Raw genomic sequence first — 18,239 nt, 5'->3', positions numbered from 1 at the left:
CGCCTCTTGTGCTTTGTTTGCAGGTTTTTCCGAGCGAGGGGCGTGCGAATTGCTTGCAATTTGCTTACACACCGCATTAGACTCGGTCTGTGGGCGAGAAGTGTGGGAACCGAGAGCAACTGCAGTTAAATGCACTTTATTTTGTTGACCGACCGCACGACAACCGCGCTACACGAATATTCCGGACAGTGTGACCGCGCTGGGTCTGCGCACTGACACCGAAGACTTGCGGGAAAACACCCTAAATATGCCGACAACTGCGCTTCGCAAAGTCTCAAACCAGCGGATTTAATTAATATGTATTTTTGTGGTAATGGCCAACGGTCGCACTTAAAATAAGAAAACATTTGTTTTACACTTCGGATCCAAGAAAATAATTGGCTTAAATAGACTTTAACGACTGTAATCATGAGCACCCCTCGCAAGAACTATAACAACCTGCCGCCCTATTGCCCACAAGGCGGCCAGTACCCATCGCAGTCCGCGGACTACAGATCGCAGCAATTCGGTGGCCAGCAGAAGCCACAAAATCCAAACTTTGGCTTCTACGAGGACAAACAGGGCCAGCAAAATGTTCCGCATTTCTACCAGAACAAATCCCCGCAGGAGCCGCAACGCCATCGGCCCTACGGTCAGTGCAGGAATTTCGGACGCGGCGGCAACTTCAATCGCAGGAACCAACAGAACTGGGATCAGAATCCGAGGAACCAACAGAACAGGGAGCACAACCGGAGCGGCGGCTCCTTCGGCCAGTATTTCCATCCCTCCATGCTGGAGGATCCTTGGCGAGAGCTAATGGAACGCCACGAGGCCATCCACGGACCCAGCTCTAGCCTAACTCCACCGAAGGAGGTGGAGGTATCCTAAAATGTTTAATACAATACTAAGACCTAGTTAAGCCCTGTAGGATAATTTCACCAAAGCAAAGTAAGAATTTTAATTTTAACTTTTCGATATTAAACAAAAGGATGTGTAAACATAAAAAAGGTTTCGTTCAAGCATTTGAGGCAAATCATATGGTCCGAGCCTGCTTTTGACACACCACGTGCTAAAACCGCTCCGATGCCTTAAAGAAAGAACTATGGATAAGGTTGTAACATTTTATACATTTAAACAACAGTTCCACGTGAATGAAACCCGTGTGTACACTTAAAAACTTAAGACTACCGTATTTCATCCCCTCAGTGCAATGGGGCTCCCCGAGTTAGCTGCTAAAAGTGCTGCTGTTGATGCCGCTTCTTCGCCAGGTACTTCTCCCAGTCGGCAGCAACGCGATTGTAGATACCCATGGCGGCGCGTGCATCCTCCACGGAATTGTGTTCGCCCGTTTGGATCTCCTGACCCAGAACGGCCATGGTCAGGCGTTTTAAGCTGGGCGTATGGCTATTAGAGATGAGTTTGCACAGCGGCTTATAGCGCGACGTATCACGAATGTCATGGAACGGATGGCGGATGCTCAGTACGGCAAGATCGTTGCCCAGGGCGTGTCCCACCAGAATGCGGCCATGTAGCAGCTTCACTACTTCGTTTTGCACGGTGGCAAAGTCCTCACCGTTAGCGATGTCCTGCGGCCGAATACCGGACACGCTGGTGCGGTAGTCGATGACCTCCATTCGCGGCTTCACATACTTGTCCAGCAGCACCTGTCCCACGCGATTCACGATGGACACGCGTGCCAGCATGTCGTCCTGTCCGTTGTGTCCCACACCCACCATCTCGCAGTCCATGGCCAAATAGCGATTGGAGTGTGCCTTCTTTTTCATGCGCATGCGTGCCGATTTGGTCAGTGGTGCTGACTCCGCCGTCTTGGCATCCTGGTTTTCACTTCCAGGTGCTGCTGCTGCTCCACCGCCAGCAGCGGCCATCCAGTTGGAACCGGCTGCCCTGCGACTTGTGTTTGCCTGTTGCACCTGTAGGCGCTCCATGGAGGTTTGCAGCTTGCATTGATTGCGTTGCGGGGAAACTACATTTTTCGTGCTGCTCGTGGTGTTGTTCTTTTTGCCAGGCCCGTTGCTGCTGCTGGCCAAGTTATTGGCCCGGGTACGATTCATGTCGAACTGCTTCTGGCGTGACGTAGCAGACATGGCGTCGGGGCATCTATATATTCCAAATAAAAATGCAGCTTTAGACGATCTCAAATAAAAATGTGTTTCTGTATTTTAGTAACACCGACCAGTGTGACCGTCTTGGGGTTGCGGGGGTATTACTGTTGGCGGGCTTTTGGTATTTAAACACTGTCAATGGGTGCGTTCAGCAGTTTAATAGCAATCACGCCTTAAGTAGCCTGTGAACTCATCCACTGCGCCAATAATATGTGCATGGATTACTCGAACAAATATGACCGTAAAAATTGCTATTCATTTACAGTTTCAAACGCTGAAGTAGTTGCTTGTTCATAAATAATGTAAGTTCATTTAAATATTAAAGAAATGCCGGAGTATTGACAAATATTCTAAAATCACTTATGGCGGTTTTATATTTGAACAAATCACAAAAATACCAAACTAACGAATATTTTACATATGTATGTGCACACTCCAGATTGGGTTTGAAGTTTTGGATATTCATTATGAAGTGCGCAATTGATAAAGATGGTCGTATGCAAGCAGTTTCAAAGTGGCTCCTGCGAATTTGGTTCAAAATGCATCATGGAGCACATAGATCTCAAGTAAGCGCATCTTGGAATATATATATATATATATATATAAACCCTATCAATTCGCATTAAGGAAAGGGGTCGCCGAGCAAGTGAAAGAGTACTTGAAAGGCGGGGCGTGGTGCCTATCTGCATTCGGACCCTTCAGTGGCAGGGGCAACTTTCCCAACCACACCGAGGATCAATCATTTGAGGAATGTCGTTTGCAGCATTACATGGCTAAACGACAAGATCGCCTCACTAATTATGAGTTTCAGTATGCTCGCGAAGTTAGATTGGCCACCATGAAAACGGCCAATTTGCTTAAGATGTCGCCCCAGATACTGGATACATTGATCGAAATCTACGAACAGCCAAATAGTTGCTCAGTCGGTTCCACCTTCATAAAGTCCGACTCAACAAGATTGATTGCCAAAGCCAACAGGATCAAGCCGAAGACTTCGCACCAGGAAAAATGCCAAGTTCAGCCTCAAAGCCTCCCAGGTTTTCAAACCAACTCGAATGCTACCTCTGGAAACGCGATTATGGGGTCTTTTGGCGAGACACCAAGTGCTCTTAAGGCACCCCAGCAGAAGCCCGCTTTTCCAGTCTGCAACATCAAACAGCAGTTCCAGCCGCTGCCAACAGTATTCACTTTCGGGGCAACCCCATGTCCACTCAGCTGCACTGCTGGATTCGGGGCAGACAATTCGAGCGCTCGCTTTGGAAATATAGCCTTGGGTCAAACCAAGACTAACCAAGGAAAAGTTTTTGAAAAAAGCCACATTTTTGGATTGACTAAGGACGAAAAGAAGAAGTTCGCCAAGCTGCCACCTGAACCACAGAAGATCATGGAGTATTTAGACAAGCATGTGGTGGGTCAGGAATTCGCCAAAAAGGTGCTGTCGGTGGCAGTCTATAACCACTACAAGCGCATCCACCACAACCTGTCACAGAGAGAGCAGACAGCCGACAACGCCGCAGAAACTCTGTCGCTCTGCCAGTTAAACATCTCTGGTGACATATCTACGCTCAACAGCGCATCGCAGGAAAAGGATTTGATCGATTTTGGAAGCGAACAAGAATCGAGCACGTTCAACTGGAAATTTCCAGGTGTTCAGTCAAACGACGTTGAGCTGGAGAAGAGCAACATCATGATGCTGGCCCCAACGGGATCGGGAAAGACGCTTATCGCTAAGAGCATTGCCAAGTGCCTGGACGTACCCTTCGCTATATGTGACTGCACCACCTTGATGCAGGCGGACTACGTGGGCGGGGACATCGAGAGCGTCCTCTTAAAGCTGCTCCAAGATGCAAACAACGACGTAGAGCGCGCCCAAACTGGCATTGTTTACTTGGACGAGGTGGACCAGATCTGTGCTCTCTCTGGATCCAAGGGCATCCAACAGGGCATGCTTAAGATGCTGGAAGGCAGCGTGGTTAGCCTAACCAACCGGGGTCAACTGTTCGGCAAGGCGGTCCAATTGGACACCACAAACATTCTGTTCGTGGCCTCCGGCGCCTTCACAGGCCTGGATAAGATCATCGAGCGACGCATCAACGAGAAGAATTCTGACGTCACTTCAACCGGCGAAGCTGGTCCCCCAAACGCACACCAGGAGCGGGATAAGTGCCTGATCAAAGTGCAGGCATGCGACCTAGCTAAGTTCGGCATGATACCGGAGTTGGTTGGTCATTTCCCGATAATAGTGCCCTTCCACAGTTTGGATGCCTATATGCTGTTTCGCATTCTTACCGAACCGCCCAATGCTCTAGTGTCGCAGTACAAGGCAATGTTGCGCTTGGATGGTGTGGAGCTTACATTTTCCCACGACGCCTTAATATCGGTGGCCCAGCTGGCCATGAAGGGAAACATGGGAGCTCGCGGATTGCGCCCCATAATGGAGCAACTGCTGCTAGATCCCATGTTCTTAGTGCCTGGCTCGGACATTCGGGGCGTTCACATAACCGCCGACAATGTTATGGGTAAGGCCAAACCCAAATATCGACGAGCTAGGGACAAGACGCCTTCCAAGTCCAATGTTATGGATCACCCAGCTGCCGTGTCCAGTACAACGGACAAACCAGTGGCTTAATCTTTAATATATTCCAGTTATTCAGTTTATATAAACACTTTGTGAATTTATTAGAATTAACACAATAAAAATAATTAAACACAAATCTTAAAGTTTGGCTTTAAAACTAATATAATTATGTTTAAAGTTTTTGTTAGCTTCTTTGCAGTAAAATTGCCGTTGCTAGGAAAAGATTATCCAACAAGTTGTCTTTATTTTGAAACTTAATTTGAATAGGAAAATTTGGATGATTAGAGATTTTGGAGACTTGAAAATAATTGTATTTTCTTATTAGGCAAATGCTGTATTCATTAAGAGCAAACCTTGTTAATTACAATAGCTCGAACTATGTTTTCAGTGTAGTAACTGATAACCAATTCAACTAAGCAGTCGATATGTTCGTTAAATGTATGGATTTTCGTTACATCTATGAACGGTCATACGAAAAGGATATTCATTTGTTTATTTTAGTTTGTCACATCTTTGAAAATAATGCATAATGCTTAGTGTAGATCTAGATTACTGCAGAGTACTCCATCGGAATTTGTCCATCAGCGCCCGAGAACCCGTCACTTACATCGTCCACAGCCCATGAGCCGCAATCCGCCCGTGTTCCCATTCCGACTGACGATTGATTTGTACGGCGACAAGCGGCGGCGGAGAAAAGGGCCGATAAAGCAGAACTGGAGGAGCAACCATGACCGGCAGAGAAACGCAATCCTTTCACACACGCTGTGGCCGCTCTATCCGGCTGTACAATAACAACCGGATGGCCCAGCGCTCAATGCGGGATTTCAGTCATGCCCTGGTGTTCAGTGCTGAGCCCCTGGAGGACGATGTACTTTTCGAGGTCGTCATCGAGAAGAAGGTGAGTTAGCCACACGACCTTGCAGCAGATAGAGCTGCGGATAATGCTCGTCTTGCAGAATACCTCCTGGGGCGGCAGCATTGAGATTGGTGTCACCGCGGAGTCGCCGGATGACCTGGAACTGGTGGCATGCGCCACTGCCATGCGAAATGGCACATGGGTCATGTCCGGCATCGACGTGCGCAAGGATGGACGACGCCTGTTCGAGTTCTATGGAACCGATCTGGAGACGCTCAACGAGAATGATCGAGTTGGCGTCATGCGCACCTCTGGTAACGATCTGGTCTTCTATGTGAACGGAGAGTCGCAAGGCGTGGCTGCAAAAAACATGCCCAAGCCTCTGTGGGCTCTTGTCGATCTCTACGGACGTTGTGTGCAGGTTTCCTTGTGTCCGCGCGATGGAAGTGGCTCCGTAGAGGTAACCATTCAACCAACCCAAATGAATAGTTAAATTGAAAATCGTTTTTTTTTTTTTTACACAGCCTTTGGATTCTCCGCTGCAGCAACCGCTGCAGCAGGTTGTTCAAAACTTGGACGTGGCCATGAACGTAAACATCGTCGTTGACTCCGACGCCTGGATGCAAGGCAATGGCTCCGTATCCGGTGCTGATGACCGACTGTGCTTCCACACCCGCTGTGGGTCGTTGGTGAAGCTTTCGCCCAACTTTCGATCCGCCGAACGCCGTCGACCCCTGGACGAGTTCAATAACGGCGTGGTGATGACCCACAGGCCTCTAAGGGACAACGAACTGTTTGAGATTCGCATCGACAAGTTAGTGGACAAATGGTCGGGATCCATTGAAGTGGGCGTCACCACGCACAATCCCGCAGTGCTGCACTTTCCGGCAACCATGACCAACATGCGCTCAGGCACAATTATGATGTCCGGTTGCGGTATTTTGACCAATGGTAAGGGAACACGCCGTCAGTACGGCGAGTTCAACTTGGATGAGCTTCGCGAGGGAGATCGCGTTGGGATGATGCGCAAATCCAACGGCAACCTACACAATTATATTAACGGACAGGACCAGGGGGTGGCCGCCACCAGAGTAGCCTCTACTTTGTGGGGCGTTATCGATCTCTACGGAATGACTATCAAGGTAACAATAGTTGATCGCGATGAACGTGAGCAGCAGAATCTCGTGACGCGGCGAAACAACATAGTAGCAGGAATGACTGCATGTTCCAGTGGAGTTGGTGCTCAACACACCCAGCACCAGCAGCATTCCGGCACCCCCACCCTGAGCCTCCTAAGTCCAGAGAGCGAGATGAATGTGGCTGGCGCTGCCGGCGGCCTAAGTGAGACCATTTCCAGCACGCGAGCCATAGCCAGGAACGATGACCGGCTAACCTTCCACCACATTTGTGGTACCCACGCCACCGTCACCCAGAGCGGGCGGACAGCTCTGCGGCCCAAGTGAGCATTGTTGTTTACGGCAGAAGATTTTTATGAACTTCCATTCCCCAATCTTTTTGCAGTGCTGCCGATGATTTTAACAATGGTGTAGTGCTCACAAGAAGACCTCTGCGTCCCAACGAACTCTTCCAAGTGCGACTTGAACGCGTCGTGACCAAATGGGCTGGCTCTGTTGAAATGGGAGTGACCACGCACAGCGCCGACGAACTGGACTTTCCATTCACGATGACTAATGTGCGGTGAGTTCTGGCTTCTAGCCCAACTTTAGTTGTTTTTAACAACCTTTTTCCGAACCAGTTCCGGCACTTGGATGATGACGGGAAACGGGGTCATGCAGAATGGAGTCACCGTTATCGAACAGTACGGTCAAAACCTGGATCGCTTGCAGGTGGGCGATAGAGTGGGTGTGGTGCGCAAGGACGACGGCACATTGCATTTCTGGGTAAATGGAGTGGATCAGGGTCCAGCTGCCCACAATGTTCCGGAGCGCGTTTATGGCGTAATCGATTTGTATGGACAGGCAGCACAAGCAAGCATCGTGGACACTTCGGAGTGCGGTAGTCCAGACACCGGAAACTCTACCATCTCAAATACGACCTTGTACAGTGAAGTTCCGCTGCGATTTCACAGCATCCACGGCGCCAATGCGGGCATATCGAATAGTGGTCTAACTGCGTCGCGTCCCAATTCCCTGGCGGAGTTCAATGACGCAATTGTGTTCAGTAACCGACCGCTAAGGCAGAGGGAATTGTTTGAAGTGGAGCTGGAGACAATGGTTCGTCACTGGTCGGGCAACATTGAGATCGGGGTGACGGGCACTCGGCCAGAGGACATCCAGTTGGCTCCAAACGCCACCGATCTGGAGGCCAGCGACACCATCATCTTATGCGGCCCGATGATTTTTCACAACCGCAAGACCATACGCACGAATATTCTACTGGATCTGGATACCCTAGGTCCTAGCACGCGAGTTGGTGTTATGCGCAATGGTGACTTCATTCACTTCTTTGTTGATGGAATGGATCAAGGGCCGGCCTGCGAGTGCCACGCACCGAACATTTGGGCCATTATCGATTTGTATGGACAGTGCGCCCAAGTGAGTCTTACCCAGACGCAGCTGGACATCCGCGCTCCGTACGCAACCAGCGAAAATTCGCAGAGCTGTCAAGCCACATCGGTAATTCAGCATCCGGCCATGGAGACAAAACACCGCTGGACATGCGTCTCGGGAAATGTAAGTCTAACAAAGGATTGGACGGAGGCCTCGCGCTTTACGGGAGCGGCGGCACCGCTATCCCATTGTCTGGTATTTTCGGAACATCCGCTCAGCGTAGGATCACCTTTTGAGATTAAGCTGACATCGGTTAATTCCATGTTTGCTGGTAAGCTCCTGTTGTAGATATCTACATGTAGAGGATTTTAATTTCTTTAACTCGTCCGTAGGTTGTCTAAGTATCGGGGTCACTGATCTGAATCTAAGCGACGAAAGCGTGCGCAAGAAACTCCCAACCAGTCTTCGTCGGATTCCGGCAAACGTGTGGTATGTTAGCGGAAACGAGGTGTGCTTAAACTCAAGCTGCCTGCAGCGCTCGCTGGCCTCCCTGGAATGGTTAAGGGTGGACGATAGGATAACTCTGGAGCGAGTGGAGAACTCGTTAAACATTCTGTTGAACTCGGAGAACGTGAACATCCAGTTTCACAACATCCCCAACGATGTCTACGTGGTTGCCGAACTAAGAGGTTCGACAATGGGAATTCAAGTGATTTCCGCTCAAGGACCGGCATCGCCACTACGTCCATGCAGTTTGCGTCTGCAGGACTCCATGGACTTTGGAGTGGATCCACTGAACAAGCAGGATAGCTCCATGCTGGAATCAATCGATTCCGAGGCACTGAACTACGAGTTTTTGGATGTCTCACAAAAGAACGCGCGGCTCAGCGATGATCGCAGAAGCGTGACCAGAATCAAGTCCTATAACCAGTCCATCGTCTGCCTCAATAAGCCACTGTGTAAGGGTGAGAGCATCAGCATCAAGGTAGATGCCCTAAACAACAAGTGGAAAGGTACTGTCGGTCTTGGCGTTTTGTCCGCAAGTCCCCAGACTGGTCCCATATCCCTGTTGGACTTTAAAAGGGGCTGCTGGTTGGCCACCCACGACTACGTCAACATCAACGGCCAAGTGATAGCCTCCAAATACGGCGATGCCCTTGAGCAGATCCAAGTGGGAACTGTGATCACCCTGACACTAACCCATGCCGGAATGCTAAGTAAGTTTAATTTGAGTGTTAAAAGTTAGTTTTAATTATGAAAATTTATTCAGTCATTATGATTGGGTCAACGAATCTCGAGGATCTGGCCAGCGGACTGCCCAACCATGTGTATCCCGTATTCGATGTGTACGGCAAATGCGAGAAAATAACATTGATTACTGGCAATGATGCTGTACGCACTGGGAATGCCAATGGTACTCCAATTGTGGAGGCTCCGGAGGCACTGGAATTGGATAATGGTATGCCACAGCAATGCGAAAAGGCGCACCTGGAAATGCACGAGAAGGAAAAGGACACGGAGCAGGTCTGCGAATCCGGACCATCCACCTCCGGTGCTCCTTCAAACGCAATGTAAGCGTATAAATAAATAGGTCTACTCCGGTTTTCTGTACGGAATCATTTTGCAGGACTCGATCGGTTATGGAGAGCGTTTCGGAGAACTTGCTGCTGAACATTTCCATTAAGAATCGAACTCTGGAGCAGCAGCGAAATGAACTCGGCGGATCATCGTCGACTTGGTAAGCATGGCAATGGAAATGCGGATAAGAATGTAATTTCTAATTTTCTTAATTTCTTCAGTTGCCTTCGCGAGTCTCTGCAGCTGCAGCACAATACCAATTTAAATATACAACGCAGTCAGAGCACACAGAGATTCCAGAACTCTTTGAACACATCTGCAACGGCAGCGGGATCTAGTGGCACCAGCGGCTGCACGGCCAATACCCAACACCTGAGTAACTCGGGTGTATATGACACGAATAAGGAGTACGATGATCTACCCAATCCTCCAAACCCGTTAGTCAGTTCTGTCGACGAAGCGAGTGGAGCAATGACGTCTGTATCCACAACGGTCGATCACAGCGAAAACAATGCGGAGGCCTTAGAACTAAGTGCTAGTAATGAACGCGAAATTTCCGGCGAGCCAGTGCTCAACGATAATGTATTGGAGGACGATGAGATCGACTACATGAACCACCTGTTGCTGCTGCAGCAACTCCAGCAGAACGAATATACGCGGCATCATCTTATGCCCGATCAGGCGTCACTACTCAATCTCGACCTGCCTTCCCTTAATTCCATGGAATCCGACACGAATTCAGTTGGCCAGACGCGGCCGAGTGGAGGAACAGATTCCCTGCGATCCACTGCCACCGGTGCCAGTGTGGAGCAGAACGACTGCGAGTATTTGCGTCAGGTGAGACGCTTCTGTGCATCGCTAGTCCTGCCGCAGGCCTTTTTTGATAGCCGACTTGAGCCGGTGTGCTTCTGCCTGAAGTGCAGTGGACCCAGCATCGGAGGAAATGGTGATAAACTGGAGGGTTGGGTTTATTTCAAGCTAAACCAGCAGACGGTCAATGTGCTGAGCACTTCGACGTCGACTGCATCGGCCGGTGGTGGCGCTTCCTCGGCGACCGCTCCCCAAGTGCACTTTGATCTCAACGGAGACTGGCTGCCCTTCTACTACATGACACGGGTGGACAAGATACGGGCGATACTGGATCGTGGGCAGCCGCTTCCGCTGGAAACGGATCCGGACGAGGAACCGGCCGCTGCAGCGCTCAAGGATGAGCCTGGTACACGTCTGGAGCTGTACTATTCGCCCAATGCCACGGTCATTGAGCCCGTGCTGCCGCAGCATCACTTTGCCTCTGAACAGGGACTCCACCGCATCTCCACTTCCTTCGAGGTCTACGTTCGGCGGCAGTCGATTTCGGGGGTGACCACTGGCAAGGCTGCGGCCGAGGCTAAAAGGCGCAGCCTGGGATCCACCGACCACGACCATGGTGGAACGGGACAAGGTGCCGACGGCGTGGGAGGCACTCCGTGCGCCACTCTCAACGAGTCGTCTGTTCATCTGCTTAACGATCTCTGCTGGTTTACCAAGGAGGCTGGCGCTTGCATAATCAACGCTTTAATTATCAAACTGGACAGGATCGAGGAGCCGGAATCTCATTGAGCGCACAACCCCATATTCGCACTAGTCACGCCCAGTTTATAAGCATTAATCCTGTCCCTATATTCACCACATTTTAATCCCGCTGAGCAGCTACCCACACCAAATCGCAGTCGCATTCCTCTTTGTAAACGAGTTTGTATTGTATCGTAAGCTCAAATAAAATTACAAGATTATTGGTAATGAACCCTTTTCATTTGGAAAACATGGCATTTAAACAAAATAAAAAGTTGGCCAAACCAAAGCGCATACAAAACTTTCGGTTCTTTGATACTAAACAATTTCTTTCACAAACAATCCCAAAAATTAAAACACTAAAGTAAGAACAGAAATGCATGATTGGAATTATCATTGTTTTTATTTGATTATTTTAATTCCATTCATTTAGTGTCGCTTTGTTGATTTTGTTATTCAAATATATGAAAAATGGTCGATTAGAAATTGTTTTAGGGTTGTGTTTATGTTTCTGTTTCGGTTTCGTTTTGTATCATCAACACGGCAGCAGAAGAAGTGTAGGATTCATCCTCGCCAGTTTCATCTTTTTCTACCATTCTCGCCCACATCCGTTTCACTGATTCTTGTATCCAGCCGCGGCCGCAGAAGCATTTTATCAAATTACTCTTACACTTGTAGGTTGGTTGTTTGCATTTTGTTTGTTGTGTTTATTTTGTTGTATTCTCTGCTAGTCCTGAAGCAAGTGCATATACAAATGTTGATTCATATATGTTTACCGTTTAAGTTATCGTTATTATTATTATCATTAATCGTTAGCCAATACCGCTGATAGCCGGGAACAACCGGATATCGGAATGCGCCTAATGGGCTCACTCCACATCCATGGAGGGATCGTTTCCTGCCGCGCTCTGGGCATTGTTATCCACATCCATTTTGTCGCCAGAATTGCCCGCTGGCTCGCCGCCATTCTGTTCCGCATTCGCCTCGTCCTTGGGCGGTGTTGCTGTCTTGGCCGGAGTTGGCTTCGGTTTCGCCCTGTTGATCACCGAACTAACGCACGAGTTTAGAGTTTGCACCTCTTGGCGCACGGCGGAAATCTGGACGGGACTGTCAGCGGTGCGCGGCGACTGTGAGAACTTGGGCAGATTTGCATCTAGCCACGATTGCGCTTTGTCCGCCGTCTCCGAGATGTTGATAAACTCGGTTTCCGTAAGATGATCGTACTTGGGCGCACCCTTGCGGAACTCGGCCACTGCTAGACGTGCAATGGAAATGCTGTTCTTCAGCTCATCAAATGCAGCTGGTCCCTGCTCATAGTCGCTGGCGCGTAGCTTGATGGGATCCGTCTTCTGGTGCAGGGCCTGCAGGCGGCTGGTATAGATGTCACGCTCGCAGTCCTCGCCATCCTCGTACAGCCAGTTCTCGAGATCATTTAACTGCGACACGATTTTCTCGCGCTCAGATTCAACCACGAATCGCTCCAAGGGTCCACCCTGCAAAAGAGATGGGGCAAGTTTTAGATTTAAGAACTTACAAGAAAAGGATTTCGATGGATAAGTTACCTGCAGTTTGTTGCGCATATCGTAGACGAACTCCTCCAAGGCATTCTTGGCATCAATGCGCTCCGTTTCCTTCTGATCGTTGCCAATCATTTTCGACTCCTGCTGTGTGTAGTTGCTCAGGTCGACGGGGCTGAAGCCGTGTGTGGTGCACTCCAGCGGCAATTCGGTGGCTTTGGAAGCCTTCTTCTTTTTATCAGCGCCCTGCGCAGCAAAAGAAAGGCAAATGATTAATCGAAATGCGTAAACAAAATAGTTACAACGAGTTCAATTCAACTTTTCCAATAGAAAGAGAAAATTTGGAGCGGCGACAACACATCAACAATAAAGCGAAGAGGAATAACAGCTCCAAGCGACAGCCTACAATATGAGCACAATACATTTTCGTGGGTGTTTGTTATAAGCAGTTCATATGAGTAACTGCGGGTATTGGTTTTTTTTTTTAATTTGGAACAAGGGCGCGCTTTTTTCTCAGGTGTGTTTGAAATAATAATAAAAAAATAAAGCTTTCGGATACAATAAAATAAGATGGCAAATTGTGTAAGATTTTTTTTTTTAAATACATTTGTTTTTTTTTTTGGGAGCACATAGGGTAGGCGGCTTATGAGCGGTCTTCATCATTCGTTTCATTTTTGGTGGAAAAGATTAAACTTAAAAATTTCAAAAACCACAAAACGGTTAGATTCGTGCTTTTAAATTTTGTTGTACATTTCGTTAATCAAAATTTCCAATTTCTTGGCACACAAAAATGGGAGCAAAAAATTCAAATTTAGCGTTTTTTTTTTTTCTTTTTTTGTTGGTTTTGTTTTTGAATTGAAATTTGAGAAATTTGTGGAAAACGTACCGAACCAAACCAGCCCTTGACCCGCTGTGCCCACCCTTGTCCGCCAGGTGATGAGGCTGTTGATGTATTATTATCATCCTCATTCTCACAATATGCCTACGAGAGATCAAAACGCGCGCGTTCGCAAACATATCCAAAACAAACAAAAACAAATATTGCAGTGGTATATTTATAAAAATGAATGATTTATATCAAAAACACGTTCGTATATACGTATAATTCAAACAAGAGCGCTACAGCTCCGGTTTTCGCATGTCCGATTATGGTAACGATCGAAAATCTTAATGAGCAATAATATTAATGATTGAAGCCGGTAAAAATCATCTTTTACTGACTTATAAAAGTACAAAAACTAAATTGATGCCCCTAACCAGACATGGAAAACCAAAACTTATTAAGGAATTAGTCAAGAAATGCGACAATACGTATTAAGTTAGTTTCCGCATTTTCATGGTGCTTTTCTTTATTTTTTCAACTAAAATCTTCCTTGCAATTTGGCTTCAATTGTTTACCACGAATGTGAGAAAACCAATCTTGAAAATTCAATTACACAATTTAAAGCTATTTTATGTTAAGATGAGCTTTATGAAGTGAACTATAAAAAGCTAAAAGTTTAGTACCAGAAACTAAACGCCAAAATCAAATTGATACATAAATGTAAGAAAGAAAGAATTTTCACGCTAGTTTTTACGGACAGACGTTATTGGACTGCTTTACAACAAACAATATCAGCTAAAGGCACTACACCCAACTCATTTAATCCAGATGGGAGGGATTAGTAGAATACAACTAAAACTGAAACAAGAGCAACACAGCAACCCCTATCCACAACAAAAGATGATGAGACAGTGACAGCGTGATTTGAGCGGGAGATGGTTGACTCACCTCTTGCTGACCATCCGCAGGTTCTCCAGCGTTGTTGGTCTGGTCGCCTGGCTTTTCTTCACTGGCAGCCTGCTCAGCAGCTGCGGCAGCCTCTTCCGCCTCCTTCTTTTCCACCAAAGTGGCGGACGAGATTAGCACAATGCCATTGTTGTTGATGCGCACCTTCAGCTTTACATCCTGACCCTCGCCGCGTTCCGTCGGCTTTACATCCTTGATCTTCCACACGCCAATCGTTTGATCTGGATAGGGCACCTGCTGGCCGTACACAATCGAAACGTTGAACGGTCCCTTGCGGTTGATTGTCAGCAGGCGACTGAACGGAGAAGCATGGTATTGTGGGAAGATCTCGATCTCTCCCGGAGCAGCGGAGCCCTCACTGTCCCACAGCACCTTAACGGCGTAGTTCTGTATATCAGTGACGCCAAACTCTCGGACGCGTACAGCTGGCGACATGATGGCGCACTGAAGGGCTGCACCGCGAGACACAGCCTCGTCCTGGTTAAGAGTGGTGCTAGCCGGCTTGTTAAAGACCTACGAATAATAAGGGAAATATTACAAATGTGACATTTAGCATGGATTGCATCAGTAGACTAACCTGCTCAATAAGCTGCTTTACGGACGGAATGCGCGAGCTTCCGCCAACGATCTCCACGGAGTGAATGTCATCCAGCTGCAACTTAGACTCGGCTAGCAAGCGCTTGAAAGTCTGCTCTACGCGCTGCAAGACGGGGGCGCACAGCTCCTCCATCTGCGACCGCTGCATGGACGACGAGACGTCGATATCATCTAAGAAGCACTCAATGTTCAACGGCAGCTTGGTGCTGTTGGCAGACATCTGTTTCTTCAGCTTTTCGATTTCGGTTAACAGGCGCAGATTGGCACGGGCATTGGTCTTGGCGTTGATCTTGTAACGCTCCTGGAACTCCTTGGCGAAGTAATCGCCCAGAGCCAGGTCAATGTCGCGTCCACCGATCTGGTCCCAGGTGCTGGCCAGCATCTTCAGTTTGCCCTTGGTGAAGGCACAGGCACTGGCCTGCAGTGACGAGTGCCCAAAGTCAACAAAGATCACGTTACGTGGCTTGTCCTCGAACAGATCGTTCTTGTAGAAGCCGTAGGCCAGCGCGGTGGCCGTCGTTTCGTTCATCAGTCGCAGGACGTTCAGTCCGGCGATCTGGGCGGCATCCAGGAGAGCCTTACGCTCTGCATTGGTAAAGAACACGGGACAGGCGATGACGCAGTCGTTAACCTGCGTCTGCATGGCAGCCGCCGATGTCTCCTTCAGCTTGGTGAAGAGCATCGCCGTCAGCTGCTCAGGCCCGAAATGCTGATCCTCCCCGAGGTAGTTCACCTTGATGCCAATGCTGCCATCGCCGCGCGCCTCCACGCGCGCTGGAATGCTCGTGAGTTCGTGTTGTACATGGGGATCGTTGAATTTGCGGCCAAGCAGGCGCTTGAATCCGCCAACTGTGTTTTTCATGTTTGTCACCTGCTGGTTCTTGGCGGCCACGCCGATGATACGCTTCTTGCCATCGAAGGCCACAAAGGAGCTGCAAGAGGGCAGGGAGTAAAAATTGCCGGTTAGTGGATATGCAGACCATATAAGGTTAAAATAACTTAGTTCAGTATGTTCGTAAACAGTTGGGATTAAGTCATTGCAGTGGGACGTGGCACATATGTACCTCACTTAAACATTGAGTTTTAAAACTGTATTTTTAAATTAATTAAACGACCGCAACAACCCAAACTATTTAAAGTCCCAATTCTGTTTAAAAGTTTTATGAAGTTAAATTATGGTAATTCTAGCAGGACTTTTTGGTATCCCAATCATGCGCAAATTATTGTACATCAAAAGCTTTTACCTAAACATAGCTGCATATGCAACAGGTTACAAGTTCTCACCCTGTAACCGCTTATTATTTTCGAAGACTCAATCGACTAAATGTTTCATAATCTTTAATATATACACGGGTAACATGAAAACAGCAACATAACCATGTAAACTATGCAGTTAAAACATAACTTTCTGCTTTAATTAAGAGTAAATTACCCGAATATATATCTTTATAAAACGGAAGTTGGTAAAATTTAGTACCCATTAGAAATAGTTTAACATATGCGGGCCCCACTGTGTCTGCATACGCAAGTGTGTGCTGTCTGTGTTTGCCGGCTTTGAAATTATTTTTGACAGCTTTGCACACGTTTTTCTGTGCTTTTTGCGCGCGCTCTTTCTCTCCCTCTGCACCTCTCACGCTTCACAACAGCTGCTGCTTGATTTCGCTCTCCGTACTCCGCTCTCTTCTCACCTTTGATGCTGCCTTCTTCTTGACCGCATGACGCATGCATCGCCAGCTCTTTTTTTGGTGTGAGTGTGCCAAAAAAGTAAATTCGTACAAGTACAGGAGAGTGGGGAAGTGAGGACGATTGGAAAGATACGTAGGCCCACGCAGTCAACGGCATTTAAATCAAAGGCACCCATACATAGGCAGCGGCAATAAATCGAAAAAGAGAGGCAGCGGAAACAGCAGATATGAGTGTGCCGCCGCCTCATTAAAATTGCAATTTGCAACACTTTTTATGGAAGTGCAATCGGCCAAATTTAGGCCTCCCGCAAAAGCGCACAAACAACACAGTACATAATGCACATATCTGGGGGTACACGTATGTTTTTCGGAGCGTTACCCATAACAACCATGGAATTTTCTAGGCGCGCTCTCTTACAAAGACATTCACGCACACACACGCAAGGCATGACTTACAAATTCGACATAACCCCAAAAAGGCAAAAAGTCGAACGATTATGCAGACCGCAAAGCTTATCACTACAAACTGGGCCGTAATCCAGAGCATCGGATTGCGGGTAAGGCACGGGTACTTACGGCGTGGCCCGGAGACTGTAGTCATTGGCCAGCGTCTCGATTCCGCCTGATCGGGCTGCCGCTACATAGCAGCTCTCGTTGCCAAAATCGATGCCAATCACGGACATTTTTTTACTCGACTCCCTTGTCGTCTGGCCGATGTTCCTAGTAAATTTGATTTAGAGCAGACACACTTCTTGGGCGTTTGGTGATTTTTCTTGTTTTCCTTCTCTCTTTTTGTTTTTGGGGGCGGAATAACGCGATCGCAGAGTTTTCTTTGTTTTTTTTTCAGCTACTGCAAAATATACAAGTTGTAAAGAGAGGGAGACGTGAATTAGATAAAATGTATACTGAACACACAGCCACGCACGTGTCGGCTTGCTATCTGTTCTTTTCGTTTGACAAACAAGTCCAGAACATTCGATTCGATATATGCTTTTCACATTCACATCAATTATGGATTCGCTTTTCGCCTGCGAATGGAAATTTCTAGCGTCCGGCCTTCGTCGCTCTTTTCTCTCGCTCGCACGCACAGGAACCGTGGCGGAAAATTTTGCGATAAATTCACCAACGCTTGTTTGGCTTTCCACGAATTTGTTACTTATCTGTGCTCAAACAGATTGGTTACGCACGTTTTAGTTGATAAAGAGCAATCACCTTTGGATTCACCGTAATAGCTCAGAAACTTCTATTCGACACTGCACGTTTTTTTTTTACTGATTGTCTTCACCATAGAGCTGGAATAACCACTAGCGATAGGATCGATATGTCGAGCTTATTGGTTTTTGGAGAAACTATCTATCGGTTGTGACATTTATCGATAGGGCAAAATTGTGCAAATCTTTCGCAGATTACAATTTAAACATTACCGCCGAAAATTCAAAATCTGGTAACTCGTTATAAAATTGTTAGCAATTAGAG

At 47.7% G+C, this 18,239-nt stretch overlaps 5 protein-coding genes across 8 annotated transcripts; 3 read left to right on the top strand and 2 right to left on the bottom strand.

Annotated features, from left to right (window-relative positions):
* The first annotated feature begins 307 nt into the window (after window positions 1-307).
* Window positions 308-986, top strand: LOC6605640 (M-phase-specific PLK1-interacting protein). The gene has a single exon (XM_002030422.2). It carries the CDS (start codon window positions 409-411, stop codon window positions 865-867), a length of 459 nt encoding a protein of 152 aa, XP_002030458.1. The 5' UTR covers window positions 308-408; the 3' UTR covers window positions 868-986.
* A 100-nt stretch (window positions 987-1,086) lies between these two features.
* On the bottom strand, window positions 1,087-2,179 carry LOC6605639 (RNA exonuclease 4). The gene has a single exon (XM_002030421.2). The coding sequence runs from the start codon at window positions 2,082-2,084 to the stop codon at window positions 1,212-1,214; it is 873 nt and encodes a 290-aa protein (XP_002030457.1). The 5' UTR covers window positions 2,085-2,179; the 3' UTR covers window positions 1,087-1,211.
* Window positions 2,180-2,560: 381 nt separating this feature from the next.
* Window positions 2,561-4,823, top strand: LOC6605638 (ATP-dependent Clp protease ATP-binding subunit clpX-like, mitochondrial). The gene is made up of 2 exons (XM_032719919.1): window positions 2,561-2,668; window positions 2,730-4,823. Exons 1-2 carry the CDS (start codon window positions 2,592-2,594, stop codon window positions 4,729-4,731), a joined length of 2,079 nt encoding a protein of 692 aa, XP_032575810.1. The 5' UTR covers window positions 2,561-2,591; the 3' UTR covers window positions 4,732-4,823.
* Window positions 4,824-5,144: 321 nt separating this feature from the next.
* On the top strand, window positions 5,145-11,403 carry LOC6605637 (neuralized-like protein 4). The gene is made up of 9 exons (XM_002030419.2): window positions 5,145-5,578; window positions 5,637-5,996; window positions 6,061-6,995; window positions 7,058-7,234; window positions 7,293-8,377; window positions 8,439-9,263; window positions 9,317-9,617; window positions 9,674-9,784; window positions 9,846-11,403. The coding sequence occupies exons 1-9, from the start codon at window positions 5,408-5,410 to the stop codon at window positions 11,221-11,223; spliced, it is 5,343 nt and encodes a 1,780-aa protein (XP_002030455.1). The 5' UTR covers window positions 5,145-5,407; the 3' UTR covers window positions 11,224-11,403.
* A 419-nt stretch (window positions 11,404-11,822) lies between these two features.
* On the bottom strand, window positions 11,823-18,078 carry LOC6605636 (heat shock 70 kDa protein 4). Of its 4 annotated transcripts, none has more exons than XM_032719917.1 (7): window positions 17,976-18,078; window positions 17,340-17,613; window positions 15,059-16,010; window positions 14,464-14,994; window positions 13,579-13,674; window positions 12,738-12,938; window positions 11,823-12,668 (listed from the first exon to the last, which is right to left on the bottom strand). In XM_032719917.1, exons 2-7 carry the CDS (start codon window positions 17,444-17,446, stop codon window positions 12,045-12,047), a joined length of 2,511 nt encoding a protein of 836 aa, XP_032575808.1. In that variant the 5' UTR covers window positions 17,447-17,613; window positions 17,976-18,078; the 3' UTR covers window positions 11,823-12,044. The 4 variants fall into 4 exon arrangements, with proteins under 4 accessions (XP_032575808.1, XP_032575807.1, XP_032575809.1 ...); XM_032719916.1 differs by having other exon boundaries at window positions 17,951-18,057; XM_032719918.1 differs by having other exon boundaries at window positions 17,340-17,610; window positions 17,976-18,039.
* Window positions 18,079-18,239: the final 161 nt, after the last annotated feature.

This window comes from Drosophila sechellia, chromosome 3L (assembly GCF_004382195.2).
Source record: "Drosophila sechellia strain sech25 chromosome 3L, ASM438219v1, whole genome shotgun sequence".
NCBI classification, from domain to species: Eukaryota; Metazoa; Arthropoda; class Insecta; order Diptera; family Drosophilidae; genus Drosophila; species Drosophila sechellia.
Note: the sequence above shows the minus strand (reverse complement) of the source record. Positions and strands in the feature narration are given on the sequence as shown.

Bases quoted from the DNA above. Each gene is read 5' to 3' on its own strand.
- LOC6605637 (XM_002030419.2), top strand. From the start codon at position 5,408: ATGACCGGCAGAGAAACGCAATCCTTTCACACACGCTGTGGCCGCTCT. The intron at 5,997-6,060 runs GTAACCATTCAA...TTTTTTACACAG, and splicing joins ATGGAAGTGGCTCCGTAGAG to CCTTTGGATTCTCCGCTGCA. The intron at 9,785-9,845 runs GTAAGCATGGCA...TAATTTCTTCAG, and splicing joins GGCGGATCATCGTCGACTTG to TTGCCTTCGCGAGTCTCTGC.
- LOC6605640 (XM_002030422.2), top strand. From the start codon at position 409: ATGAGCACCCCTCGCAAGAACTATAACAACCTGCCGCCCTATTGCCCA.
- LOC6605639 (XM_002030421.2), bottom strand. From the start codon at position 2,084: ATGTCTGCTACGTCACGCCAGAAGCAGTTCGACATGAATCGTACCCGG.
- LOC6605636 (XM_032719917.1), bottom strand. From the start codon at position 17,446: ATGTCCGTGATTGGCATCGATTTTGGCAACGAGAGCTGCTATGTAGCG. The intron at 14,995-15,058 runs GTTAGTCTACTG...TATTATTCGTAG, and splicing joins TAAAGCAGCTTATTGAGCAG to GTCTTTAACAAGCCGGCTAG. The intron at 12,939-13,578 runs GTACGTTTTCCA...TTTGCTGCGCAG, and splicing joins TCAAGGGCTGGTTTGGTTCG to GGCGCTGATAAAAAGAAGAA.
- LOC6605638 (XM_032719919.1), top strand. From the start codon at position 2,592: ATGGTCGTATGCAAGCAGTTTCAAAGTGGCTCCTGCGAATTTGGTTCA. The intron at 2,669-2,729 runs GTAAGCGCATCT...ATTCGCATTAAG, and splicing joins ATGGAGCACATAGATCTCAA to GAAAGGGGTCGCCGAGCAAG.